The sequence below is a fragment of the Platalea leucorodia genome (assembly GCF_965183815.1).
Source record: "Platalea leucorodia genome assembly, chromosome: 21".
NCBI lineage: Eukaryota > Metazoa > Chordata > Aves > Pelecaniformes > Threskiornithidae > Platalea > Platalea leucorodia.
Genome location: NC_138843.1, coordinates 3,933,715 through 3,959,691, shown reverse-complemented (window position 1 = coordinate 3,959,691; position 25,977 = coordinate 3,933,715). Strand labels below are relative to the sequence as shown.

The 25,977-nt window shown below is 66.9% G+C and overlaps 3 protein-coding genes across 4 annotated transcripts; 1 reads left to right on the top strand and 2 right to left on the bottom strand.

The window, feature by feature from the left end:
• The first annotated feature begins 393 nt into the window (after positions 1–393).
• HDGFL2 (HDGF like 2) lies at positions 394–11,987 on the top strand. Of its 2 annotated transcripts, none has more exons than XM_082331071.1 (16): positions 394–526; positions 3,261–3,337; positions 3,419–3,557; positions 5,446–5,625; positions 6,055–6,171; positions 6,341–6,412; positions 6,652–6,799; positions 7,010–7,085; positions 7,163–7,448; positions 8,163–8,257; positions 8,766–8,836; positions 9,207–9,277; positions 9,502–9,603; positions 9,701–9,914; positions 10,683–10,806; positions 11,026–11,987. In XM_082331071.1, exons 1-16 carry the CDS (start codon positions 455–457, stop codon positions 11,117–11,119), a joined length of 1,938 nt encoding a protein of 645 aa, XP_082187197.1. In that variant the 5' UTR covers positions 394–454; the 3' UTR covers positions 11,120–11,987. The 2 variants fall into 2 exon arrangements, with proteins under 2 accessions (XP_082187197.1, XP_082187196.1); XM_082331070.1 differs by having other exon boundaries at positions 11,023–11,987.
• A 2,645-nt stretch (positions 11,988–14,632) lies between these two features.
• LOC309599584 (uncharacterized protein) lies at positions 14,633–21,554 on the bottom strand. Its single transcript, XM_082331132.1, has 15 exons — positions 21,502–21,554; positions 21,229–21,424; positions 20,870–20,952; positions 20,553–20,784; positions 19,780–19,970; positions 19,582–19,695; positions 18,712–19,127; positions 17,373–17,423; positions 17,078–17,135; positions 16,664–16,859; positions 16,305–16,387; positions 15,916–16,213; positions 15,580–15,770; positions 15,376–15,498; positions 14,633–15,298 (listed from the first exon to the last, which is right to left on the bottom strand). Exons 1-15 carry the CDS (start codon positions 21,547–21,549, stop codon positions 14,954–14,956), a joined length of 2,625 nt encoding a protein of 874 aa, XP_082187258.1. The 5' UTR covers positions 21,550–21,554; the 3' UTR covers positions 14,633–14,953.
• Positions 21,555–24,010: 2,456 nt separating this feature from the next.
• Positions 24,011–25,480, bottom strand: LRG1 (leucine rich alpha-2-glycoprotein 1). The gene is made up of 2 exons (XM_082331041.1): positions 25,435–25,480; positions 24,011–25,261 (listed from the first exon to the last, which is right to left on the bottom strand). The coding sequence occupies exon 2, from the start codon at positions 25,250–25,252 to the stop codon at positions 24,239–24,241; it is 1,014 nt and encodes a 337-aa protein (XP_082187167.1). The 5' UTR covers positions 25,253–25,261; positions 25,435–25,480; the 3' UTR covers positions 24,011–24,238.
• Between the last annotated feature and the right edge of the window lie 497 nt (positions 25,481–25,977).

Sequence of the window (25,977 nt, the reverse complement as noted above, 5' to 3'; positions counted from 1 at the left end):
ACAGCCCTCATCCGCCACCCTATAGCCCCTGTCCCGCACCCTATAGCCCCGGCCCCCTCCCTATAGCCCTGTCCCGCACCCTATGGCCCTGCCCTATCCCCCGCAGCCCTCGTCTCCCACCCCATAGCCCCGTCCCTCCCCTATGGCCCCGGCCCCCCCGCCCCTCTCCTCAGCCCCGGCCCCACCCCCGGCCCCCTCCCCCGCCCCCTCTGGCCACGCCCCTCCGCGCCCCCCTCCTCCGCGCCTCTAGCGGCGCGGCCCAATCCCGTTATCTCACCGTGCCCTCGCCTCGCTCCCATTGGGCGATACGGCGGAGCGACGCGGCGCTGAACCAACGGGAGCTGGCGCCGCGGGCGGGGGCGGGACATCCTGCGGGCCGGGCCGTCCCCGCCCCGCTGCCCGGTGCTGCCCGCGGCCTGGGCCTCCGCCGCCGCCGCCCCGCCCCGCGGCCGCCATGCCGCACAGCTTCAAGCCCGGAGACCTCGTCTTCGCCAAGATGAAGGGCTACCCGCACTGGCCGGCCCGGGTGAGACCGCGGGACCGCGCCGGCGGGGGGACGCACCGGGGCGGGGGGGGGGGGACCGGGCCGGGGATCCCGTACCGGGATGGAGACCCTGTACCGGGCTGGGGGACCGGTACCGGGATGGGGATACGTACCGGCCCCTGTCCCGGGGTGGGGGGCCCGTACCGGGATGGAGATGCCATAACGGTACCCGTAGCGGGATGGGAACCCGGTACCGGGATGGGGGACCTGGTACCGGCACCTGGCCCGGGATCGGGGCCCGGTAGCGGCATGAGGGACCTGTCCCAGCACCCGTACTGGGATGGAGATCCCATAACGGCACCCATTCCGGGATGGGGACCCGGTAGCGGCATGGGGTGTCCCGTACTGGGATGGGGGACCCATACCGGTATCTGTCCTGGGATGGGGGCCCGGTACCGGCATGAGGGACTTGTCCCAGCACCCGTACTGGGATGGGGAGTCCCGTCCCAGCACCCGTACTGGGATGGGGAGTCCCGTCCCAGCACCCGTACTGGGATGGGGAGTCCCGTCCCAGCACTTGTACCAGGTTGGGATGTCCTGTACCGGGATGGGAGCTCTCGTACCGGCACCTGTACCAGGACACGGACCCGGTACCAGGATGGGGTGTCCCGTACCGGGATGGGAGGTCCCGTTCCAGTACCCATACTGGGATGGGGACCCGTTATGGGAATAGGGCATCCTGTACCAGAATGGCGGACCTCGTGTCAGCACCTGTACTGGGATGAGGGCCCAGTACTGAGATGGAGATCCCCTACGGGCACCCATGCTGGGATACGAGCCCAGTACCGGGATGGGGTCTGCACTGGGATGGGGGTCCCACACCAGTGGGCACCCGTACCGGCACTGGGGTTTGATCCCGGGAGCAGGGTGTCAGGTTGGCACCTGTACCAGGATGGAGAAACCCAGAGCGGGATGGGGGTCCAAGACTGGAACTGGTGTCCCATGCTGGTACCTGTACGGGGGGGAGATCCTGCACCAGGCTGGGGGTCCTGTCCTGGCACCCACGCCGAGGGGGGGGTCCCACACTGATGCCTGTACCTGGCAAGGGGTGGGGGAGACCTGGGGGTCCCCTCACCCGGAGGGTGTTAGACAACCCTGTGCAGGGGGACCGGGGACCCCCCGCTCCTGTCCCAATGGCACCCAGGGGAGACCCTGACCCCCTTCAGGTGACTGCATGGCGCCTCAGCCCTGCTTCACCCACCAGGACCCCTGGCCTGGGGACCCTCTCCCCTGCTGCACCCCGGGACCCTGGCGCTCCAAGCACCCCGACCCCACGGGGGTGTCCCTCAGCCCACCCCCTGCCCCAGCACCCCGGACGCATCCTGCCCCTTGCCCTCCCTCCTCATCCTCATCCTCCCACTGCCCAGCGGGGCCCTGCCCCTCCAGAGACCCCCATTCCCCTTCCCAGCCTGGAGGTCACCCACCCTCTGTCCCCTGCTGGGGACAGCAGCAGGAGGCCCGAGTTTGGGGAGGGGTGGGGGACAGAGCCGGGGTCCGGGGCTATGTCCCCTGGTGGGGACGGGGGACACACGCGCTGGGACAGCACCTGGGTGCGATGCGTGCGGGGGACTGCGGCTGAGCGCTCGCGAGGTGCGGGATCAGAGGGTACCGGTGCAGTTTGGGGGGTGCGGATGGAGCGATGGAGCGCGTGTGGTGGGGGACGACTGGTCCCGCCGGCCGGGTGACAGCGTTGTGCCGTGGCGGTGCCTGGAGGAGACCCGGAGGAGTGGGCAGAGCGGGGGCCGGTGTAGGATGTGCTGACCGGGGGAGCACGAGGCGGCTCGGGGGCTCGGACGGGGGTCTGTGGTGGTCCCCAGTGGCAGCCGAGGGCGAGGCGGGTTCATCTGCTTGAAGGTGTCCGATGGCAAGAGACTGGCAGGTGGAAACCGTGTGGGATCGGGGCCGGCAGGTACCGGGGAGGCTCAGGGTGCCGGAGACAACGATGCTTGGCTGCACCACGCCGTGAGATCTAGGATGCCGTCCCCACGCTGTCGTGGCTGGCCTGGCGCCGAGAGGACTCGGTCGTTCCAGGAGAGCCCTCGCGCTGCCGGCGTCTGCAGCCCCTCCTGCTTTAGCTCGCTTGCTCTTTTGGGGAAGGCTTTCCCCTGCCCTGAAGACCTCCCCAGCACATGGGGCAGCCCCTGCAGACCCCGAGGCTCCCGCCTGCGGCTCTGCCCGCAGCCCAGACCACGTGGAGCAGACAGACGGGCGCTGGAGCCGGCGCGTGGGAAGAAGATGGGGTGGCCCACGCGTCCCGCTGGCAGCGGGGCTTTTTCTGCGGCCGGTCTCCAGCCAGGAAGGACCCTCAGGCCGCCCCGTTGGAGCAATCGCCCCCACCCCGGGCTGGAGGGGGCTTCGCTTGGGCGTCCCCCCCCGAGGCGGCCCGTGCGATGGATCTCTGGGGAGTAGCACAAGGCCCGCATTTCCCCGGGCGTTGAGCCCGGCAGCGGAGAGACGACCTCGCGCCGAGCTCTAGCCATAGAGCATCCGTGCCGGATCCCTTCTGTTACTCTTCTAGAGATCCCGCCGGGCCTCGACGCCGCAGCGGGACTCTTGTCCATAGCAAGGTCCCCATCCGGGTGCTTTCTTGCCGTGCTTGCCTCCAGGCGGGTGCGGGTGCCGGAGGCCGACGCTGCTAGCCGGGGCTGACGTGCCTCGCAGAGGACGTTCTCAAGCTGCTCTCTCTGACCACCTCCTGCTTTGGGTTTCCTTTCAGATCGATGACATCGCGGACGGCGCTGTGAAACCCCCACCGAACAAGTACCCCATCTTCTTCTTCGGCACCCACGAGACGTAAGCGCTGCCTCGCTCCCCTCTCTGGGCTTTGTCCCGCTGCCTCTGCTCCGGGCTCACCTCTGCTTTGTTTCTCTCCAGCGCCTTCTTGGGCCCTAAAGATCTCTTCCCTTATGAAAAATATAAAGACAAATATGGGAAACCAAACAAGAGAAAAGGCTTCAACGAGGGATTGTGGGAAATCCAGAACAACCCTCACGCCAGTTACAGTGCCCCTCCGGTGAGTGCGGCCTCGCGCGGCGGGGGGGCAGCGAGGACGTGGGCTGCCGGCGCCTCCATCTCTCCTTTCCTCCGAGTCGCTCGCCTCCTTTTCTGCTTCTCATTGCTATGGTGCCAACGCACTTCCAGCTCGCAGATCGGCTTTCTCAGGGTTGAAGTAGCTTCCCTTCCCTGCCCTCTCCCTTCCTGAGGGGCTCAGCCCTCCTCCTCCTCCTCCTCCTCTGGAGGAAGATACCTTTTCCCCATCTTCAAGGTGGAACCGGGGATGTGCTTTGTGCCGCTTGCCCAAAACCACAAAGGATTTCGCTGTCAGAGCGAGAGCTTGAGGCTTGCTTGTCCCCAGCTTCCAGACCTGCGTGTGGAGCGTTGGGCAGTCCCCCTCTTCATCCATTTCTGAGGTCCTGAGCCAAAAGCCGCTGGGCTGCTCCTTCAGCGGGCTTCAGAGCAGGCCGGGAGACAGCTCTTTGCTCTCAATTGCTTGCGTGGGCATTTCGTAACCATAATTGTGTGATACAATTTATTGTATAGCGATCTTCAAAGAAGGCGTCCAAAGCAGCTTCATAGGCAGTTGGTCTGAAGAGGCAGAGGAAGGTTTTTAAGGTGAGCTACAAGGCCAAGGTGGTCTAGAGGTAGGCAGGCTCAGGGAATGAGCCCCCCCGGCTGTGCCGCTGCCAGTGCAGGAGAGAGGATGTGGTTTGAGTAGCTGTGGGAGATGGTCGGACCCAAGACCACAGGTGTAGGGTAAGGTGAGACCATGGAGATGCTTGAAAACCTGGAGAACTTCAGCTTTTGGGCGGGAGGTTGGTGATGGTCAGGGAGGCAGCACCCGCTTTGTCCGGGGACTCCACTGTGAACTCCCAGCAGGGGTAAGAAACCCGTTGGTGAAGGGCCTGCTGCGATTGAGGGACCGAGGCAATGCCAGCGGCCCCAGCATGGCTGAGGGTTCACCGACGCCAACTGCGGTTTGTGGCCAAAATGCCTGGAGGAGCAGAAGAAGAGACTGAAGTAGAGGTCTTTTTTGGTTTTGTGACCTAAATGAAAGAGGTGCCAGGAACAGTCAAGGACAAGGAGAGGCTTTCCAGCAGGAAGGCTCCGGCATTGGAAGAATCGCAGCTCTAGGAAACCCCTTGGTTGCAATGTCCCCGCATGAGGAACCTCATGGTGGGCTGGTGAGAAGCCAGGAGACCTTCCCTACGTGGGAGTGAGGGAGCAGGACACAGAAGATCCCAACTGGGAAGAGTGGCCACCACGCTGGACTTCTTGTGTGGACCTTTCCCATGGGAAAGGTCCCATGGGAAAGGTGGGCGATGTGCTGTGGGTGAAGCCGTCTGAGAAGGAAGAGGCCTGACCCGAGTCGAGGGCTGGTGGCCAGCCCACCGGAGGAGAACGGCCGCTCCATGACGCTGGAGGAGAGGCTGAACCGGGCCACCCAGCCCTGCTTGTCTGGCGCCGTTAGGGCAGAGGAGGGCTGGGGTCCGCTCACCCAGGAGGGGCTGTCGGGTCGAGGCAGAGCGCGAGGATGGGGGGCAGAGGGGAGCGAGGCGGCAGCAGCGGGTGGGAGCCGAGCCGGGGGATCCAGAGGGAAGGTGTTGCTGGTGGTCTCGGGGTGGTGCGTGAGGGGCCGTGGGAAGGGGGTGCAGGGGAATTAGAAGGGGGTCGACTGAGCATCCTCGTTGAAGGGCTGGTCACGTTGTCCCCCTGCCCCAGAGCTATGCCGAAGGGTTCTGTGCCGGGAGGGGAGGCTGCCCCATGCTCCTCTGCACGCACACCTCTCTGCTCAGCGCTGCCGTCCATCGCTCGTCACCCTTTTGTGCCCCTTCTCCTCTCCCCCCCGATATGCCACAGGCCCCTCGGGGTGATAACACAACTCTCCTCTCCGCTGTCTTTAGCCTGCGAGCTCCTCGGACAGCGATGTTCCCGAGAACGACCCGATGGGGGGAAGCGATGCAGGTGACGATGAGGAAGACACTGCCATGGCTGCAGTCGCCACGGAGAAAATGGAAAGCGATGAGGACTCAGATCGAGGCAGTGACCACAGCGGGCTCAAGCGAAAATCGCTGGCTATGAAAGTGAGTGCGGGCTGAGGCGGTTCCGTGCAGCGGGGACGGGAGGGTGTCCTGGTCAGGAGGACGCCGATGCAGTCCTTGGGTCCGCCACTGAGCTCTCGTCCACCATGCAGCATGTCAAACCTACCGTGGCAGGAGGTGGTGAAGAAACCAACTCCCTCTGGATTCTCCAGTGGGAAATGGGGTTCGGTGCATGTCTGGGGGTCTCACAGCTGTCTCACGTTGTCTGTGAGGTGGTGGGACGGCCCAGTCCTGGTGTGGTTTGCAGCCCAGAGGAGAAGCCAGAGCTGCAGATCTCTTCTGAGTGTACGGGGCTGCTCTTGCAGCCAGTCGGGAAGAGTTGGGCGAAGCCCCTTCCCAGCAAGTGTCGGCTTTCTGTTACGGGTGGAGGGGGAGTGGGCTTCTCTCACGTTGTCACTTCTCGGATATCAGATGCCGGTGGCAAAACGGCCTCGGAAATCCTCCAGTGACCTGGATCAGGGCAGCCCCTCCCTGACAGAAGAGGAGAACTCAGAAACATCTTCCGAGTCGGAAAAAAACAGTGACCAGGTGAGAGGGTTTTGAGATACACTTGTATGGAGGCTGGCAGGGCGGTGGGGAAAGGGCTGGAGGAAAAGCATTTCCATCTGGGGGGGGCAACAGTTTGAGGGAACCTGACTGGCTTCTGAAACCGTCGTGAGACTGTTCTCCATTTCTTCCTATCCGTGTTTTCCTCCAGGACTTCACTCCCGAGAAGAAGCCAGTGGCCAGGGCTCCCCGGAGGATGCCAGCAGGGGGGAGGAAGAAGAAGGTAAAGGACCCCCAGTCTGCAGCACAGCGGGAGGGAAGCTGGAGAGGAGTCTGGGGTCGGTGCTGCCCAGAGGGGGGCCGGGGGGTGGCAGGGCTCTGCCATGGGCTGGGTGCGGGCCCAGCGCTAGGTGGGACCTCGCTGCTGCCTCGGAGAAGGGTTGTGCCCCGTGCTGCTGTGTTTTGGGGCACGCTGCTGAGCCGCTGCAAACCCCCCAATCCAACCCCGCTCTGTGCCTGCAGAAAGTGGAGTCCGGCTCCGACTCAGACTCCAAAGTGGACTCGGATTCGGAAATGGGAAACGCAACTGTGGACATGACCAAGTCAGATTCCAACTCTGATTCAGACTCGGATGTGTCTGTGAAGAAGGCTCCACGGGGCAGGAAGCCAGGTAACGCCAAGGAAGCTTCTTCCACCACCGCTGGCTTCCTCAGGGGACTGGAGAGCATGTGAGGCTGGGGATCCCGAGGCTCTGGGGTCCCCTTCTGTTGTGGATGCCTTCCAGCCCCTACCTGAAGAGCCTTCTGCCCCCCCAGTTTGTGGCTGTTTTAACAGAGGGACAACCAGGGCTCCTGCTGAACATCTCCCCGTTGTCTTGCAGCTGAGAAACCCCCTCCCAAGCCCCGTGGCAGGAAACCGAAGCCTGAGCGTGTCCCGACCAGCTCCAGCAGCGACAGGTGAGATCAGCTGGGACGCTGGAGGGTCACCACCTCCCCTCCGCCCAAGGGGTCTAAATGTGCTCCATCCTTTGCAGTGACAGCGATAGCGACGTGGACCGCATCAGCGAGTGGAAGAGGCGAGATGAAGAACGACGGCGGGAGCTGGAGGAGAAGAGGAAGAGGGAGCAGGAGGAAGAGATCCGTCGACTCCGGGAGCAGGAGAAGGAGGAGAAAGAGAAGAGGAAGGAGAAAGCGGAGAAGGGCGAAGAGATGCACTCGGACTCAGACAGCAGCGCAGAGGATGAAGTGGCCAAAAAGGGCCGGAAAGGTCGGGCCAAGGCCCCGTCCTCCTCGGACTCTGAACTGGAGCTGGAGAAAGAGGTGAGTACAGACCTGTGGGGAGCTGGGACAAACAGACAGCCCATCCTCTCAGGTCAGGTCAGCAGGAACCTCCAGGAGTGGCAGGGACCTGCTGTCTTGCTCTTGCGTTACCCTGGGGTGGCCCACGGAGCCCTGGGAGGGTTTGTGTCCGTAGGCACATCCGTGCCTTGCCAATGGCAGTTCTTCTCCTGGCCCAGGACGCCCCATCCAGCTGTGGGTCTCGCATCGCCGTGATGCTCTCTCTCCCACCACAGTCATTGGATTTGCTCCCTGCCCTCCCTGGAGCCTGGAGGAGCATCAGCCGGATTCGGCTGAAGCACAGGGAAGGGTTGCAGAGGGCTCAGAGGAACCGTGCTGCCCGTGGTCAGAGGCCAGGTCGCCCTTTTAGCCTGGCGAGTTCCTCCTGTGGAGGGGGAGCCAGGAAAGCAGCCCGAAGACCTTGCGGTCTGGAAGGGCGCGTGGGTCTGCCAGTCGGGTACTGCAGGCTGGGTGGGCCACTGTAGGTCCCAGGGTATTTAGTTTTGGAGCAGAACACCGCTGCGCTGCAACCCGAGTCCTTTTTTATCCCGTGCGGGGGATGCCCCTGCACCCAAAGCGACTTGCAGCAGTGGTGCAATGGGTGCTGGACCGTGCCCAGCCGGGGCCGTGGCACTGTCTCCCTCCCGCAGCGGGGAGGGCTCTGCCGCTCTCGCCTGCATTGTTCTCTCCTCCAAGGTAAAGAAGCCGGCGAAGAAGCAGCCCTCGGAGTTGTCAAGGAAACCAAATCAGAAGGAGAAGAGAGGCCGAGCAGAGGAGAAACCACGGAACAAGTCAGCATCTCCCCTCCCCGCATCGGTGCTTTCTTCCTCCGGGGGCAGGGCCGTTCCCCTGCTGACACCCCGGGGTGGGGATGGGGCTCCCCGTGGAGCTGCCCCTGGGCCAGCAGCGCCCGTGAAGGGGCTGGGCTGTTGCCTCCCCTCTTGTCTCCTCGAGCTGAAGGGGCTGGGGAAGGTGTCGGGGGGCACCGGGCTGAGCTTCCCTGGTGTTTTCCATCTTGCAGGGGAAGATCTTTGGGGTATCGCTTTGGGGCTCTGCCTTTCTGCAATCCCGGGAAGCTGGGGCATGGGGGAGCTGCTGCCTCAGGGCTCCCGTCTGCCTGCGAGCTGGGAGATGTGTGTGAAAGCGTGGGTGGAGCGTGGCAGGGCTCTGCTGCCTGGCTTGCACCGTCGGGCAGGCCGGGGGGATGCGCCGATGTGTGCCGTCAGCCTTCTTGTTAGCCCAGCAGCGAGTGGGTGGTTTCACCTGAATGATCTTACCTCTTCCCTTTTCCTCCCACAGACCTTTGAAAGTGGAACGAGGCCGGAAGAAATCTGACCTGATCCCCGAAAGGAGGATGGAGAAGAAAAAGGGTGAGAGAGCCATTGCTTGCTGTCACAGAGGGGAGGAGAGGGAGAGAAGGGATCCAGGGTTGGTTCCCCCATCCCGAGGAAAGAGAGGGATCTTTCCCACAGGGCCCTTCCCAGCACTGCTGTGGTCCCGGCATCGTGCTGGAAAGTATTTACAGGGTGTGCAGAGACAGCGAGCTTCCCTATATACATCCCCTCCCGATCTCGGCCCACACCAATCCATCCTCTTCAGAGAGGCCCCTGGGGCTGTGTTTGACCTTGGAGATGCAGGAGGAAACCAAACCCTTGCCGGGGCAGAGGTCCTGGGCTCCGGGCAGTGCCGTGCTCTCCTCCGGTGGCCTGATGCCTCGACCTGTCTCTCTTGCTGCTCCAGAGCCCACAGTTGAAGAGAAACTTCAGAAACTTCACAGCGAGATCAAGTTTGCCCTGAAGGTGGATAACCCGGTGAGTGCCCGAGAGTGTTGGCCTGGCCTGGGAGGTCCCTGCTCGCTGTGTCCTCAGCCACCGCCTGAGTCTTGCCCGGCTGCGATATCTGGCGGTGCTCAGCCCGGCTGAGCCTCCTCTTCCCTTTGCTGGGTGGCATCAGGGGACCGTGCTCACGCAGCACTGCCCCAGGTGCCCACAGGGAGACTTCCAGGCAGCTTCTGAGCTTGGTGCCCTCCTTGCAGGACATCAAGCGGTGTCTGAATGCGCTGGAGGAGCTGGGCACGCTGCAGGTCACCTCTCACATCCTCCAGAAGCACACCGACGTGGTGGCTACGCTGAAAAAGGTAGGGCAGAGGGCTGAGTCCCTGCCTGGAGGGAGCGAGGAGCGTGCTTGGGTCACCCCGGCTCTAAGGGCGTCCCTCCTCCCTCTTTCTGGTGCAGATCCGTCGCTATAAAGCGAACAAGGATGTGATGGAGAAAGCTGCCGAAGTCTACACCCGGTTGAAGTCGCGCGTCCTGGGACCAAAGATGGAGGCGATCCAGAAAGCCAACAAAGCCGGGCCTGAGAAGGACAAGGGGGAGGCGGAGAAGGGCCAGGAGAAGCTGTCGGGAGGGGAGACACGGAATGAGAAGGGGGAAGAGGAGACGAATGCTGGTAACGCTCCCTGCACGCCCCGCGGTGGTTCCCTGCTCTGTCCGGGCACGTAGCGATCCCAGGGCCCTTCTCAGGGCCCGGCCCGGCCCGCTGGGGACCAGGGACACGGACAGGGACACGGCCCGTCCCGCTGGGGACCAGGGACACGGACAGGGGTGGCTCTTGGCCTCGGTGGCGGAGGGGAGCGGCAGCCACGTGTGGCACCTCCAGTCCCTTGTTCGCTGAGTGCCAAGAGTGGGAAAGGCCTGAATATCCAAGGCTCGCGGCAGTGAGAGCAGAGGGCAAACCTCACCGCCCACGCCCTGGCTTTGGGTGCCTCTGGGCTGATTTTTGGGCCAGGACGGCTCCTCGCTGCCAGCTTGAGCACTGGTCCAAGGCACCAGGGAGACGGAGGAATGCGGAGACGCCCTTGGACGCTGGCTTGGGCTCTTGCACAGGCAACTGGTGACTGGGATCTTCCACCCTCGTAGCCAGGTCCCTGCCTGGGGACGTCCCGGTGATGCTGCAAGAGCCTTCCCAGAAGAGCTGATGGGGAAAATCTGCTCTGATGCCTGCCTCTGGGCTTGGGGGATGGAGTCTTGGGGGCCCTTCTTGTAGCTATCGGGGTCAGGCCAGACCTGGGGTCCCCTCGGTCTCGGCTGGGTGTCCCTTGCCTGGATGGGGACAACCTGTGCCCGTGGGTCCTCGGCTTGCCCAGCCCCTCGTGGGTCAGTGTGGACGAGGTCCGCCGCGGGGACCCGAGTGTCTGAGCCTGTCTCTTCCCTTTAGACTTGTCGGGTCCTGTGAATGGTGAATCCCTGTCCCAAAAAGCAGAGGGCACAGAGGAGAAGGACAAAAGCCAAGGGCTGGGAGCTGGAGAGCCGGAGGCGTCCGCCGAGGAGACCCACAACAAGTGAGCGTGCGGGGGGCAGAGCTGCGAGCTCGGGAGCCCTCCTGGATCTGGTGCACGTCCACGCTGGGCTCTCACGGGGATGATGTGGGGGGCTCTTGGGGGCTGTGTCGGGCTTTTCCCGGCTTGGGAAGGAGCCTGGAGTGCGGATGAGGGAATGCTGTGGGCAGGGGAAGGGGGATGGGCAGGGGAGACGCTCACTGAGCTGCTCTCCCCCAGCAGCGTGCAGGATTATCCCAAGGCCGAGCGAGCTGGGCTGGAGCGGGAGAGGGCTCGCGGGGAGTCAGAGGCTGTGGATGATGCGGAGGAGAGCTGAGGAAGCGGCTCCCGCCCGGAGGAGGAGACGGAGGGGCCACGAAGGGAGAGCGGCCTCTGCCTCGTCTCCTGCTTGAGTTACTTCACTAAGTCACGCAGTAGCTGATGTCCTAGGTCTTGTCCTGTGCCCCGGCCCCGCGAAAGCACCGACCGCGGGGGGGCTGTGCTGGTTGTCTGTATTTGTCCCCTCTTTTTTTGTTTTGGTTTGGTTTTTTCCTTTTTTTTTTTTTTGTTTTGTTTTGTTTTGTTTTTCCCCCTTACCTAATTTCTTGTGATTTCAACCGACATGAAATGAATATAAAGGGTTTTTTAATGAAAAACACAAGGAGCCCTAGTGTCTGTTTCTTGAGGCATCGCTGACTGTGACGAGGGGAGTGCAGGAGCATCCCCCTGCCCGGGGCCGGGGCTGGAAAATGCCCCCACGGGTCCCCCCTTCCCCCTGGCCCTGGCCCACCCTACCAGCCGGGACCAGGCACCCATGGGTGTCCCCGCCGGGCCCTGGCGAGGGGAGCGGGACAGCCCAACCAGGCTGCTTTCTGCTTGATTTTATGGGCTCTGCCTCGGCCCCGGGGGCTTCTCCCTGCTGCTCCGAGCCCCCTTCCCCACCATCGCCTTCTCTGCGGCCGGAGGCAGCTGCTGGAGCCGGCTCCCTCTGCTCCGGGGGAGGCAGCAGGGCTGGGCACCAGCTTTTGGGTTAAAAACAGAATAAATATTGTGTATTCTCTCCTCTCTCAGCCAGGGAGGGACTGAAGCGTGGCAGCATCCTGCCTTGTGCTGGGCAGCATCTTTGTCTGTCTGTCTGTCTGCTCTTTTGCAAAGATTCGAAGCTTTTGTACATGTCAAATAAAGATGTTCCCAGCTCAACCAGACGCTGCGTCCTTGAGTCCTGTTTGTGCCGTGGCGGAGGGAGGATGCCCCGGCCCCGCTTTGAGGCTGCTGTTGCCGTAACTCTGCCCTGGGGAGAGGGTTATTTTCTTTTTTCCAGGGCTGATTTCACGCTCCAGCCAGCCCTCCGTAAACAAAACCCAAATAAAAACCTCACAAAAAAGCCCCGCGTGCCTGTTGCCCAACTGCTGGGAAGCGGTGGGTGAGAAGCTGGGAGCTGGGGTGAGGCGGGTGCTGCTGCCCGGTGCGGGGCCGGGGGCTCAGCCCCAGCCTGGGGCTGGGGAGGCGCGGGGGCAGCCCGGCCCCCGACGCCGGGGAAGGGGGACGGGGCCATGGGGACGTGTCGCTGCCCCCCAGGAGGGGCTGGTTAAGCCCTGCGCTGCCCCAGCAAGGAGCCGGGGGTCTGTCCGTCCCCCCCAAACTCCCCCATCGCCTTCGGCTGTTGCAGCCCCCACGGTCGCGGATGGCAGCACCGGGGGACGGAATAACGCCAAGACACGGACATGAACGTGAGCAGAGCCATGTTGGTGGCACCGAGGACGCAGCAGGGTTTCAGGCCGTGGCTGGTTGAATTTGGGGCACCCCTAGGTTTGGGGGTGCGGTGGGGTGGTGTGTGGTGCCGCCGTGCCGGCAGGCTCGCCGGCATCCTCCAGCCACGGCGCCAGTGGGTGCCGGAGCAGGAACACCACCAGCGCCTCCCGGGCCTGGGCCACTGCCTCGCGTCCCTGGGCCACCACGGTCCCCAGCAGCTCCCGCAGGGACACGGCCTGGCTGAAGGTGCCGTGGACCTCGGCCACGCCGCGCTGGGCTCGCCGCGCTGCCTGCTGCAGCAGGGCTGGCAGCTGCCCGACCTGAGCCTGCAGCTGCACCAGGGTGTTCCTCAGCCGCTGTGCCAGCATCCGACCCACGGCCAGCACCTGCCCCGGTGGCATCACGGGGGTCCCGCACCCCTGGGGCAGCCTTGCCTGGGTGCCGGGACAGGCAGGGTGTGGGCAGGGGTTTGCCTGTGCCTGGTTGCTGTGCACGCACGTCTCCTGGCTGTTGCAGAGCGGCTCCTCCAAGCCTTGCTGCACGGCCTTCGTCTGCGGGAGGAATGGCACCGTGGGCACGGGGGTCCCAGGCACTGTGGGGATCCCCCACCCACCCAGCACCACGAAGCGGAGGCTCTCACCACATCGAGGTGGGTGTCCAGGCCCTTCTGCCAGAGCTGCTGCACCAGGGCCACGGCTCGGCTCCCGACGTTGCCGAAGAGGGAGCCGAGGGGAAGGAGGCCGCTGTGCCGGAGAGCCCCATCCGTTGAATCTGGCCCCTCTGCAGCCCTGTCTGCTGCGGGGGAAGAGGGGCTGGAGATGGGGTGCCCTGGCCCCCAGCAGCATCCCAGGGCGAGGGGGATGTGGGGACCCCCAGCAGCACCCCGGGGTCTCTTACCCGCCTGCCTCTTGCCCAGGGGCAGGCAACGGTTCAGCCACCGCTGGGACGTAGCCAGCGCCCGCTCAGTGCCGTGGAGGAAGAGCTGACTCGCCGCGGGGCCCAGCAAGGCGCGGATGATGATGGCCACGACCGAGGGGATGCTGGTCCCGGTGTCCTCGGGGACCCCTGGCTGCGTGGGGGGACCCCTCGGGGCAGAGCCTGCAGCAGCCTGGGGTGCAGAGGGGCTGCCGTCAGGCACCCACCCCCGGGACACCCGCAAAGTCCCCTCCAGGGACCTGTGGGACCCCAAGCAGGGGCACAGCCCCCGGGGACGGGGTACCTGCTGGGACTGCTGCGGGGTGGCCTCATCCATGGGGTCCAGGGAGGCTCTGCCTGCAAGGGGGGCACAGCGCTGACTCCCGGGGTGCAGGTGGGTGCCACGGAGCCCCAGTGCCATCTCTGGGCCAAGCCGTGCCCATGGAGGGACCTTGGTGCCTGTCTCCCTCAGGGAGCATGGGGAGGTCTGCTGGTGCAATGGGTGGGCACCCAGCTCATGGCAAGCTGTGCAGGGCGAGGGGCTGAGCCGCACTGGGGGGCCTGGGGTCCTGCTCAGCCCCTGACACCGCAGTCCTGCACCCGAGGATGGTCCCCCAGGGCCATTGTCACCAGTGGTGGGGGTGACAGCCCGGTCTGGGGGGACAGAGCAGGGTGCCACTGCATGGCATGCAGAGCACAGGGTGCTGCCCCTCAATCCCACCGGGGTGAGCAGGTCCCAGCACCCCCCCGCTGCCAGACCCTGCTGCCCTGAGCCCCCCAGGATGGGCCTGTCTGCGTCCCCAGGGCTGGGGACATCCCGCTCCCAGGACAGCCCCGGTCCCACCAGGGCTGGGGACAGGCCAGGGGTCTCACTGGGCTGTGGGATGGGTGGGGGGGCCAGGACATGGGGGTCCCCAGGACTTGGGGGGGCTGTTCCTTCCACGCACCCCCTCCACTCACCAGCCATGGGCTCTGCTCAGGTGGTGGAGGGAAGAAGCCGATGTCCTGGGGGCTCAGCACCAGGCTGTCCCCTCCAGTGCCTCCATTAGAAGCCCCAGCCCCTGTGAGGTCACGCAGGGCTATGACATCATCACTCCCCCGAGCCCCTGCTTGGGCTGGGATGCAGCCATAGGGGCCCCAATTCTTCAACCCCCCCCAGAAAAAGCCTCAGTCCAGTGCAAAACTAACCAGAGTTTATTGCTTCACGAGCCATCCCCGACCCTACAAGAGCAGGGACTTGAAGGCACCGAGGACGAGGGGACATGGGGGATCCAGCCAGGGGCTGGAGGTGACCCCAACAGGCACTTGGGGGGCCCAAGGCAGGTTACTGCACGTCCCTGGCACAGGCGACAAGGGACAGAGCTGTGCCAGGGGCAGGCAGGAGAGGTCCCTTGTACAGGCAGGCACTAAGGTTACGGGCGAGGTGGGCCAGGCAGGGGTTAGTAGATGCTTCTATCGAGGCTTGGGGGGGGGTAGGACCAACATCACCCCACCCCAGAGGATGCTACTGCACCTCCAGGTCCACCATGCGCTGGCCCGAGGGGGCGAAGGGTCCCACCAGCCAGGTCAGGGGGGTGTTGTGGGCCACGTGCTCCACCAGCTCGTCCATCAGCTGGCGGGCTTTGGTGGCACGGGCGCGGGCTTGGGCCAGCACGCTGCCCGTCACGTCCTGGAGGGAGGCGGCGGAGGCGAGGGCTGCCCGTAGCTCCTCCACGTTTTGCCGGACCTGCCCCGCCGTCTCCTGGATGCCGGCAGGGAGGCCCTGGAGGCTGGACACCAAGGGCTGGCAGGAGCTCTGGAGCTGCTGCGTCAAGCCCTGCAGCAGGGCCAGCGTCCCCGACTCCACCGGCTGCAGGGGGACAAGGGGGTGGTGAGGGGTTGGGGGAGACACCGGGTGACCCCAGGGACCCCCTGCCCTCCACCTACCTCTGGTGGCACCAGGTCCTTGCCACCGCCCGGTTGCTTCTTGCTCCATTCCAGCCACATCTGCTGCAGCTTCTCCTGCCCTCCCTGCAGCTTCTGGTCCATGCCCTGCTTGAGGTGCTCCACCTGGGGGGAGAGGGAGAGCCTGGCGTGGGTGGTCTGCCACAGCCCCCGGGGGGCACGGGGGGACACGGGGATGGGTCCTACCAGGTCGAGGGTGCGCTGGAGCTGGGCCAGCACGTCCTGGCTGCTGCTGCGGGCGCTCTGCAGCTTGCCCAAGGAGTGCTGGAGGGCTCGGTGCCGCAGCTTGGCCGAGAGGGAGCCCAGGCGCACGAAGTAGCTCTGCTGCTGCTTCTGCTGCTCCGTTTCGAAGCCCTCCACGGCCGTGGCCAGCTTGGCTGCGGGAGAGGAGCTGCTGAGGGGGCCCCACCACCACCCCCCCCATGTAGAGCCAGCATCGCCCTGCCCAGGCTCTACCCACCCCTCTCCAAGGGGACCCCCAGGCCATGAGACATCTCCAGGGGGTTGTGACCAGCTCCTTACCCAGCTCCTCATCCGTCATGGGCAGGTAATGGTCCACCAGCTCCTCCGACTTCTCCAGCATGGAGCCCACCCCGCTCACCACCATCTGGCCCACGGTTGAGCCCATGACGGTGCTGACGCCGCTGCTCACCGCCGACTTGGTCAGCTCCACGCTGCCCTGCACAGCCCCTTTGGTCATGTCCATCACACCCGTCACCCGGCTGGTCACCGCGTCCTTGGCCCCAGCCACGGTGCTGGTCAGGACATCCTTGGCCCCCGTCACCGTGGATGTTACCAGCTGCTTGGTGTCCGAGATGAGCTGGTTGGGGGTGGACAACCCTCTGTTAAGCAGCACTGGGTGGGGGGGGACGACCTCAGGTGTCCTTGCCCACCCCACCCCACCCCGCTACCTTCTCCGTGGGCTGCTGCAGGATGGGCAGCTTCTCCTCCAGCTTATCCAGCCCCTTGCAGGCGTATTCGTTGGCAGTGGAAACTAGAGACGTGAAAATAGATGGCTTTTAACACCCTGCAGCCTTGCAAAAGCTCTCCTAGATCTGTTTTTTGGGCACCCCAAAACTCATGGGGTGCTGCCCCCCTCCCAGCTTCTCCTCCAGCTTCTCCAGCCCTTTGCAGGTGTATCTGGTGGTGGTGGAAACTGGAGATGAGAAAACAGCTTCTCCCTCCCCTGCTGCCTTGCAAGAGCTCTGCTAGGGCCGGGTTTTGGGGTACCCCAGAACCGTGGGGTGCTGCCCCCCCCAGCCCCACTCACTCTGCGGCTCCAGCTTGGTGAGGATGGGCTGGGCCCCGCTCACCGCCGCCGCCGTCAGCGTCTTCACCCCCTTTTCGGCGGCGTCGCAGACGGACTTGACGTAGGGGTGGCTCTCCTTGGTGGAGGCGTAGGCGGTGGAGACCATGTCGTAGGCTGAGCTGACCAGGGGCAGGCTGGCCACCCGCGTCCCGATGCTCTGGGGGTGCGAAGGGGTCAGGATGAGTGTGGGGGTGATGGAGCCCCAAATCTCACAGTGGATGGGGGGCACTCTGTGCCCCCAGCCCCCCCGAGGATGGTTTTGGGGTACTCTGAGGGCTCTGCAAGCCCACCCAAGGGTAAGAGAACCCAGAGCCCTGTCCCCAAGCAGGGACCCCCTGCACACCCCCACCCCAGCCCCCCCTTGCCCCCACTGACCTGCTGCTCCTCCGCCTTGGGCTGCGCCGTCCCGGGCTCGCTGGTGGCCATGGCGGGGCTGGGGAAACGGTGAGTGGGGTCAGAGCCCCGCGCCCCCCACCCACCCCCGGGATGGGGGAACCCCAGGGTACCCCCGCCCTGGGACGGGGCAGCCCCCACCCGGCTGGGGACCCCCAGGACAGGGGGGTTCCCAGCCCCCTCCCGTGCCCCAGCCACCGACCGGGACCGGGACCGGGACCGGGACCGGGACCGGGACCGGGACCGGGACCGGGACCGGGACCGGGACCGGGCTCACCGCTGGCGGTTAGGCTGAGCTCTGGACCCGCCCCACGCCTTCCCAACCGGCCTTTATAGCCCCGGAGCCCGGCCCCGGGCGCATGTGACCGGGGCCCGCCCCGCCGGGGCCGGCCCGGGGCGGTCCGGGAGCCCCGACCCGCCGGCGCGGCGCGGCCCGGGGCCGCAGCGACCCCTCCGGGACCGGGACCGGGATCCCCGGGGGTCCGGCTGTCCCGATCCCCCCCCGCCCAGCACCGGATCCCCCGCGCTGGGCTGCACCGACCGCCCCCCTCCCCACCGGACAGGGCTGCACCGACCCCCCCGGGACCGGATCCCCCCGGGACCGACCCCCCCGGGACCGGATCCCCCCGGGACCGATTCCTCCCGGCACCGGGCTACACCGAGCCCTTCGGGACCCGATCCCCCAGGGCCGGACTGCACCGATGCCTCCCCCAGCCCCGGGACTGGATGCCCTGGGATCCCCCCCCCCCCGAGACTGAATCCCCCCGGGATCGGGTCCCCCAGGCCGGGCTGGCTCTGACCCCCTCGGGACCAGATCCCCGGGACAGATCAGGCACCGACCCCCCCCAAGCCCCCCCTCCCCTCGGGGGGATCCCCCAGCACGGGGGTCCCGCTCTTCCCCCCACACCTGGCCCAGTGGAGAAGGTCAGACTGGTCCCAGTAGGTGCCGGTGGCAGGAGGACGGCCAGTCCCGGGGGACCCAGTGCTACTCCACGGGGTGCCGTGGCCACGCTGCACCCACAATGCTGGGGCTACCCCGGGCCCAGCCCTGCCGCGGGACGCAGCGGCGATAACCGTGACAAAGTTCACTGCCACACGGCCGCGGTTCACAGTCCAGCCACCCCGGCACCCCGCCGGCACCCTCCATCCCAGCACCCCACCCGCACCCGTCCCGGCACCCTGCCGGCGAAACCCTCCCCATGGGGTCACCCCGCACCCTCAGCTCTGCCGCCCCGGCCGAGCCCCCCGGCAAGCCCGGCGCGACGCGGTGGCTCTGCCGCAGCCAGCACTATGGGCTGTGAGTCATTTTAAGGCCTAAAAAGTTGTTTTCTTCTTCTTTAAAGTGCTTTGAAGCTGCTAAGAAAATCCCGACGCTCGCCAGGCTCGGGGACACTGCGGGGAGCCCCGGATCCCGTATGGGACGGGACGGGCTTGGCACACGCTCCGTCCTCTGTGTGCCCCCATCCCCTCCCTCCCCGAACAAGTCCCCAGTTGTGGCATCAGGGGTCCCATGCCGGGTCAACGAGTCCACCGTCACCTCGTCCCCGGTGCGGATGGGGTTCGCTGCCGCGGGTGGGTGGGTGCTCCCCCAGTTTGGCAGTGCCGGGGCTCAGCGCTGGCTGCAGAGCCGTGGGGGAGTGGGCACCCGGTGCGTCCCCCCCACGGTGATGCAGCCCTCCCATTTGGCCATCTCCACGGGGACGTCCTCCGGGTACTCCACCAGGGCGGGGGCGAAGGGTCCCACCAGCCAGGGCAGGGGCGCGTGCTGCCCCACGTACTCCAGCAGCTCATCGATGCTCAGCTGCGCCCGCGTCACCGTCTCCCGGCTCTGCGCCAGCACCAAACTCGACAGATCGTGGAAGGAGTGGGCGCGGGAGAGGGAAGCCTGCACGCCCTCCATGCCGTGCCGGACGTGTCCCGCCGTCTCCTGCACGCTGCTGGGTAGACCCCGGGCGCTGGCGGCCAGGCGGGTGCAGGCGGCGTGGAGCTGGCGCAGGAGCCCGCGCAGCATGGCCAGCGTCCGCGCCTCCACCTGCAAGGCAGCCAGCGGGCAGTGGTGGCCCTGGGGTGCGATGCTCCCCCGGGTCTGGCCCAGCTCAGAGACCTGTACCTTGGTGTCCTCCATGGGCACGGTCCCCCGACTGTGCCTTGGTGTCCTCCATGGGCACAGTCCCCCAAGCTGTACCTTGGTGTCCTCCATGGGCATGGTCCCCCACCCCAAACCTTGGTGTCCTCCATGGGCATGGTCCCCCACCCCAAACCTTGGTGTCCTCCATGGACATGGTCCCCCAACCTGTACCTTGGTGTCCTCCACGGGTACAGGCCCCCCACCCCAAACCTTGGTGTCCTCCACGGGCACAGGCCCCCCCACCCCAAACCTTGGTGTCCTCCATGGACATGGTCCCCCAACCCGTACCTTGGTGTCCTCCACGGGTACAGGCCCCCCACCCCCTACGATGTCCCCCACGGGTACCCCCGCCCCGTACCTCGCTCTCCTCCATGGGCACAGCATTCTGCCGGCTCCACTCCAGCCACATGCGGTGGAGATGCTGCCGGGCACCGTACAGCGGCCCATCCATGCCCTGCCGCCCCTGCTCGATCTGGGGGAACAGACAGCGAGGTGGGAGCACGCTGCGGGGTGCCGGGCTGGCACAGGGCTGGCACAGTCCCCGCCGCATCCTTACCAGCTCGAAGATGCGGTGGAGCTGGGCCAGGACCTGCTGGGCGCTGTGCCGTGCCCGCTGCAGCTCACCCAGCGAGCGCCGCAGGGCTCGGTGCCGCAGCTTGGCCGAGAGCGAGCCCACGCGGACGAAGTAGCTTTCCCGCCGTCTCTGCCGCTCCGGTGAGGCCACCTGGACACCCGCCACCGCCGCCGCTGCGGGGCCAGGGGGTGAGAACCGCGTGGCTGGACCATCCCACGCCAAGCACCGGAGCACCCCGCCGCCGGTGCTGGGATGAGCCCACCGAGCTCCGCACCCCATCGTGGGGACACGGGGGTGCCCGGCTGCGGGATGTTTGGCCACTGGGTCATGTGGAGGTGTCACCAAAAAGCCAGGTGGCCTCTCCGGTCACCTCTGCCGTGACACAGGGCCAGCTCTGCCCACCCCTACCCCGTGCTGAGCTATAAATACCCGGGGCGGGCGGTGCACAGGGCTATATTTGCTTTCTGGTTTCCAGGTGAGAGTTCATCCACCGCCATGCCGCGTTCCCCGGCTTCGGGTTCCCGCCCGATGGGGACCGTCCCCTGCGCAGCGTCACGGTGGCCCCGGGCACCGCGTGGGGCTCGGCGATGCCCTGGCACCGCAGAGCTGCCCAGGCACCGCAGCGGGGGGCCAAGCAGGGACACCGGGTGCAAGCGATGCCGGGGCGGTGCTGAGCGATGGGGTGAGGGTCCCGGGGGAGCTTGGCAGCCCCAAATCTGGGAGATGGTTTCTGGCCTGGCGCGGTCGGCACTCACCCAGCTCCTCGTCCGTCCCGGGCAGGTATCGCTCCACCAGCTCCTCCGATTTCCCCAGCACCGCGTCCACCCCGGTGGCCAGCAGCCGGCCCACGCGGGAGCCCACCACGGTGCTGACGCCGGTGCTCAGCGCCGAGCACGTCCTCTCCACGCTGCCCTGCACCGCGCCGCAAGCCAGGCCCACCGCGCCGCTGACGGTGGACGACACCAGCTCCCTGGTCCCTGCCACCACCTGGGAGGGGACAGCACAGGGACATTGTGTCCCAGCACCTCACCCAGCACCGCACCCGCCCCGTGTCCCCCAGGGGAGACGTTACCCTCTCGGGGGGCTGCTGCAGGATGGGCAGCTTCTCCTCCAGCTTATCCAGCCCCTTGCAGGCGTATTCGTTGGCAGTGGAAACTAGAGACGTGAAAATAGATGGCTTTTAACACCCTGCAGCCTTGCAAAAGCTCTCCTAGATCTGTTTTTTGGGCACCCCAAAACTCATGGGGTGCTGCCCCCCTCCCAGCTTCTCCTCCAGCTTCTCCAGCCCTTTGCAGGTGTATCTGGTGGTGGTGGAAACTGGAGATGAGAAAACAGCTTCTCCCTCCCCTGCTGCCTTGCAAGAGCTCTGCTAGGGCCGGGTTTTGGGGTACCCCAGAACCGTGGGGTGCTGCCCCCCCCAGCCCCACTCACTCTGCGGCTCCAGCTTGGTGAGGATGGGCTGGGCCCCGCTCACCGCCGCCGCCGTCAGCGTCTTCACCCCCTTTTCGGCGGCGTCGCAGACGGACTTGACGTAGGGGTGGCTCTCCTTGGTGGAGGCGTAGGCGGTGGAGACGGCGCCGCAGGCACAGCTCACCAGGGCCAGGCCGGCCACCCGGCTCACCACGCTCTGCCGGGGGGGATGGCAGTGAGCCGGGGGCCCCCAGCAATGCCCAGAGCCCCCCCCAGCCCTCCTTGCACCCCTACCTTCAGCTCCTGCCCATCCTCTGCCGGCGCGGTGTTTTCGGCTGACATGGCGGCAGCGGCTGCAGTGGGAAGGGAAGGATCATGGGGTGGCTGAGCCTGGCGTGGACCCCCGGGGTGGCCGAGCCCCGTGACCACCCCTCACCGTGCTGAGCAAAGCAGGCTGTGGTGGAGCCGAGCCCCCCAGCACGCCCCTCCGCAGCCCCTACCCCTCTGAGGGCTGAGACCCGCCAGCTCATGACATGAGTGGGAGGCAGCTGGAGGCCTCTGAACTGCTCGAGGGGGAGTCCTGGGGGGTCTGGAAGGGGTTTGGGGTCAGGGCTGCCCCCCTGCCCTGCTGGGGTGTGGTGGGGTTGGGTCCTCCATCCCCGCTTGGGTCCCCCCCATTCCCGTTTGGGGCCAGGGAGGGTTTTTGGGTGATTCAGCCGGAAGCCGGGCTGGAGTCGCCTTTCGCAAGCCTGCGGTGGGGACGTGCCACTGGTCACCGTCACCTCGGCCGGGGCAGCCCCAGGACCCACCGCAGGGTGCGGAGCAGCCAGCGGCCAGTAGCCCCCCCTCTGCCCCTTGGGGTGTCCCGCTGCCACCCAGCTGTGCCCTTGGTCCCGCTGGGGACAGGGCAGCGCCCCTGCCCCGCTGCCCCCCCAGCCTGGCCCTGGGCACCCCGGGGGGCAAGTCCTGGGGGGACTTTGGGGGTGTCCCCTTGGGTCCCTGGGGGGCAGGTCCCGGGGGGGGCAGGTCCCTTTGTGTCCCCGGGGGGTCCCCACGGGTCCCTGGGGGGCAGGTCCCGGGGGGGATAGGCCCCCTTGTGTCGCCGGGGGGTCCCCTTGGGTCCCTGGGGGGCAGGTCCCGCGGGGGGCAGGTCCCCTTGGGTCCCTGGGGTGCTCCGGGGCACCCATCACGGAGGGGGGGGACCGGCAGGGGACACCGGGACCCCCCCCAGCCGCCGCCGGCCTGCCTGAAGCGCCGGGCTCCCCGCAGCCCGGGCGGGCTCTGCCCCCCGCCAGCCCCCGGAGCCCCCCGGGCCCTGCGGGGCCGCACCCGGGGACCCCCCGGGACCCCCGGACCCCCCCGGGACCCCCGGACCCGCCGGGACCCCCGGACCCCCCCCCGCGCCCCTCCCGGCCCCGCTTTCCACGCTCCAACTGCCGCCAAGTCCCCCGAACGGTACTTACGGGGGCGGGGGGGGGGCGTGCCTGTCGCGACCCCCGGTCGTGATCGCGATCCCCACTCGCGATCCGCGGCCCCCGCCCAGCGCGGGATTCATAGTTAGCGGCGGGAGCCAATCAGCGAAGGGGAGGGCCGTCCCGCCACCAATTAGGAGGGAGGGGCGGGCCCGGGGGGGCGGGCTTTGGGGGGGGCGCCACGTGGGGGCTCTCACGTGGGGCGGCGGGGGCCCGATCCTGCCCGGGGGCTGCGCAGCGTCCCGCGGCCCCGGGGACACCCCGGGGACACCCTGGGGACACCCCGGGGACACCCCGGCCCGGTGGGCGGCCAGGGACCCCGAGCCACCGCCCCACGCCACGTGCCCCCGCCCCAGGTGTCCCCTGGCCGCGTGTGCCCGTGTCCCCACGCCAAGTGACCCAACGCCAGGTGTCCCCACCCCAGGTGTCCCCATGCCAAGCATCTCCATGCCCAGCGTCCCCTTGCCGTGTGTCCCCATACCGAGTGTCCCCATACCGAGTGTCCCCACCCCGGCTGTCCCCTTGCCGTGTGTCCCCATACCAGGCATCTCCATGCCAAGTGTCCCCACGCCAGGTCCCTGTACCAGGTGACCCAACACCAGGTGTCCCCGTGCCAGGTGTCCCCTTGCCAAGCATCTCCTTACCAAGTGTCCCCTTGACATATGTCCCCATACCAGGCATTTCCATGCCAAGTGTCCCCTTGTCGTGTGTCCCCTTGCCGGGTGTGCCCATGCCAGGTGTCCCCTTGCCAGGTGTCTCCATGCCAAACATCTCCATACCAAGTGTCCCCTTGACATGTGCCCCCATACCAAGTGTCCCCATACCAAGTGTCCCCATGCCAAGCATCTCCACGCCAAGTGTCCCCGTGCCAGGTCCCCATACCAAGTGACCCAATGCCAGGTGTCCCCATGCCAAGCATCTCCATACCAAGTGTCCCCTTGACATGCGTCCCCCTACCAGGTGTCACCTTGCCAAGCATCTCCATGCCAAATGTCCCCACGCCAAGCAGAGCCCCACAGGGTCCCAGGCCTCCCCCAGCCCCTGTGGGCGCTCAGGCCAGGGGACAGCAGTGTCACCCGGCAGTGAGCAACGCCAGAGGGTGGGAGAGGGTGGTGGTCAGTCCCAGGGGGTGGCCCCATGGGGGACCAGGCTGGCCTGGATGGGAACGGGCACGGGCAGGGGACACAGCGGGTATGGGATGGGCATAGCCGGGGGACATGGTGCCCGTCACTGCCTTATCCCCAGGGACTTCATAGGACACAGGAGAAAGCGTGACGGCTCCAAGTGACGACATTTAATGTGCTCTTGTGGGGTGGGGACAGGGACACGTGCCAGGCGGGATGGGGACAGGGATGTGGGACAGCCTGAGCCTGGTGGGATGGGGCTGGGGGCCATTGGGATGGGCATCACGGGATGGGGACAGGGCCATTGGGATGGGGACAGCCGCACCCCTGTCTCCCTGCCTCAGTTTCCCCAGGAGAGCCCGTCTTGGCTGGGGACAGCGTGGCAGGGAGGGAGGTGACATGCCCAGGCTCCTGGGGTGACACCAGACCCCTCGCCTAGGGGTCCGGGGGGCGCTGCCCGTCCCCCTTGGCCTCACAGCCCGTGTCCCCGGCCCGGCTCACGGCGGCCACCTCCTGTCCGCGGAGGCGCGGGGGGCTGGCGCAGAGGGTGTCGCGGGCGGCGGTGAGCTGCGGGGCCGCCCGCCGCAGCAGCGCCAGCAGCGGGCACTCGCAGGCCCAGGGGTTGCCCGAAATGTCGAGGTCCAACGTGGGGCCGGGGGGCTGGGGGGGCAGCTCCAGCGCCCGCAACCGGTTACGCGCCAGGTCAAGGACGCGGAGATGACGGAGGGGGACGAAGATGCCGGCGGGCAGCACCCGCAGCTCATTATCCTGGAGGAAGAGGAGGCGCAGGGCGGGCGCGGGCGCGAAGATGGTGGCCGGCAGCGTGCCCAGCTGGTTCCCCTCCAGGTCGAGCTGCTCCAGCGCCCGCAGCCCGTCCAGCGCGCCCGGCGCCAGGGATGCCAGGCGGTTGTGGGACAGATCCAGGGTACGTAGGGAACGCAGCGGACGGAAAACCGCCGATGGCACCTCCGCCAACGCGTTGGCAGCCAGGTTGAGCCAGCGCAGCTGGGGAAGGTGCTGGAACCAGGCAGGCTGCAGCGCCCGCAGCCGGTTCCCCCGCAGCACCAAGTGCTGGAGGTGGCCGGCGGTGGCGAAGATGCCGGCGGGGAGGTTGGCCAGGAGGTTGTCCGTCAGGTCGAGGACGCGCAGGGTGGGCACGGGGCGCAGGAGGGCTTCGGGGAGGGTGGCGAGGCGGTTGGAGGAGAGGTGGAGCTCCTGCAGCTGGGGCAGCCCGGCCAGGGCGGTGGGCAGGAGGGTGGCCAGCGCCGTGAACTCCACCGAGATGGCGACGGTGGTGGGCGGCAGCCCGGAGGGGAAGGTGCTCAGGGTGGGCTCCGTGCAGACGAAACGGGTGGCGTTGGGGTGGGGGGAGCACGGGGCGGCGGGGCCCGGCGGCAGCAGCAGCAGCAGCAGCAGCAGCGGAGGCAGGATCCGGCCCGGTGGCATCATGGTGCTGGGCTGCGGGCAGGCGGCCATCGTCAATTGAGGGTTGTGCAAGCCCTGCCGCTGCCGTCCTGCTGCCGGCTCGCCACCCCGGCGTGGGCAGGCCACGGCTGCAGGCAGGGAGATGCCCCGACCCCCATGTCCCCCCCTCCCTGGCCCCACCCCGAGCCCCCCAGCCCAGCCCTCACCTTCCCAACCGGCTGGCGAGGCTCCTCGGGGACCGTCCCGTCTCCTCGGTGGCTGTCACCCCGGGGTGGGGTTGGTGGCTCGGCCTCACGTGTCGGTTGGGAAATCGCTGCCTTTGCTGCCAGCTTGCAGGGTGCCAGCATCCGGGGCAGGGTGCTGGCGTCCCTGTGTCCCTGTTGCACCCCGCGGCTCTTGGGGGACACAGCATTGACACCCCCCCCTCCCACCCTCCCCCCTCTCAGGGACCTTACGGGACCCCAGCACCCGGCACGCCAGGGTGCTGTACACCTGCGTGGGGGAAAGTGAGGCACGGAGCGTCATGGGGGGCAGTGGGACCCCGCGTCGCACCCGCTGCCTCGTGGCAAAGCCCCGCGAGCGGCTCCGTGGCACGATGGGCCACGGCCGGCGGCTGCTGCGGGCTGAGCACGGAGCAACTCGTGGCATGGGAGAGCGGCTGGGAGTGGGTGGGTGGGTGAGGGTGCTGGCGGGGGGGTGAGCACAGGGGGGTGGGTAGAGGGGTGTGGGTGCACGGGGGGGGGGGGTGT

What these genes read in the sequence shown, in the direction of transcription:
- LRG1 (XM_082331041.1), bottom strand. Translation starts at nt 25,252, where the DNA reads ATGATGCCACCGGGCCGGATCCTGCCTCCGCTGCTGCTGCTGCTGCTG.
- HDGFL2 (XM_082331070.1), top strand. Translation starts at nt 455, where the DNA reads ATGCCGCACAGCTTCAAGCCCGGAGACCTCGTCTTCGCCAAGATGAAG. An exon ending in ACCAGCTCCAGCAGCGACAG is followed by an intron (nt 7,086 to 7,162) that starts GTGAGATCAGCT and finishes CATCCTTTGCAG; the next exon opens with TGACAGCGATAGCGACGTGG. An exon ending in GAGGAGAAACCACGGAACAA is followed by an intron (nt 8,258 to 8,765) that starts GTCAGCATCTCC and finishes TTCCTCCCACAG; the next exon opens with ACCTTTGAAAGTGGAACGAG.
- LOC309599584 (XM_082331132.1), bottom strand. Translation starts at nt 21,549, where the DNA reads ATGTCAGCCGAAAACACCGCGCCGGCAGAGGATGGGCAGGAGCTGAAG. An exon ending in TCCACCGCATCTTCGAGCTG is followed by an intron (nt 19,696 to 19,779) that starts GTAAGGATGCGG and finishes CTGTTCCCCCAG; the next exon opens with ATCGAGCAGGGGCGGCAGGG. An exon ending in CCAAGGCGGAGGAGCAGCAG is followed by an intron (nt 16,860 to 17,077) that starts GTCAGTGGGGGC and finishes TCGCACCCCCAG; the next exon opens with AGCATCGGGACGCGGGTGGC.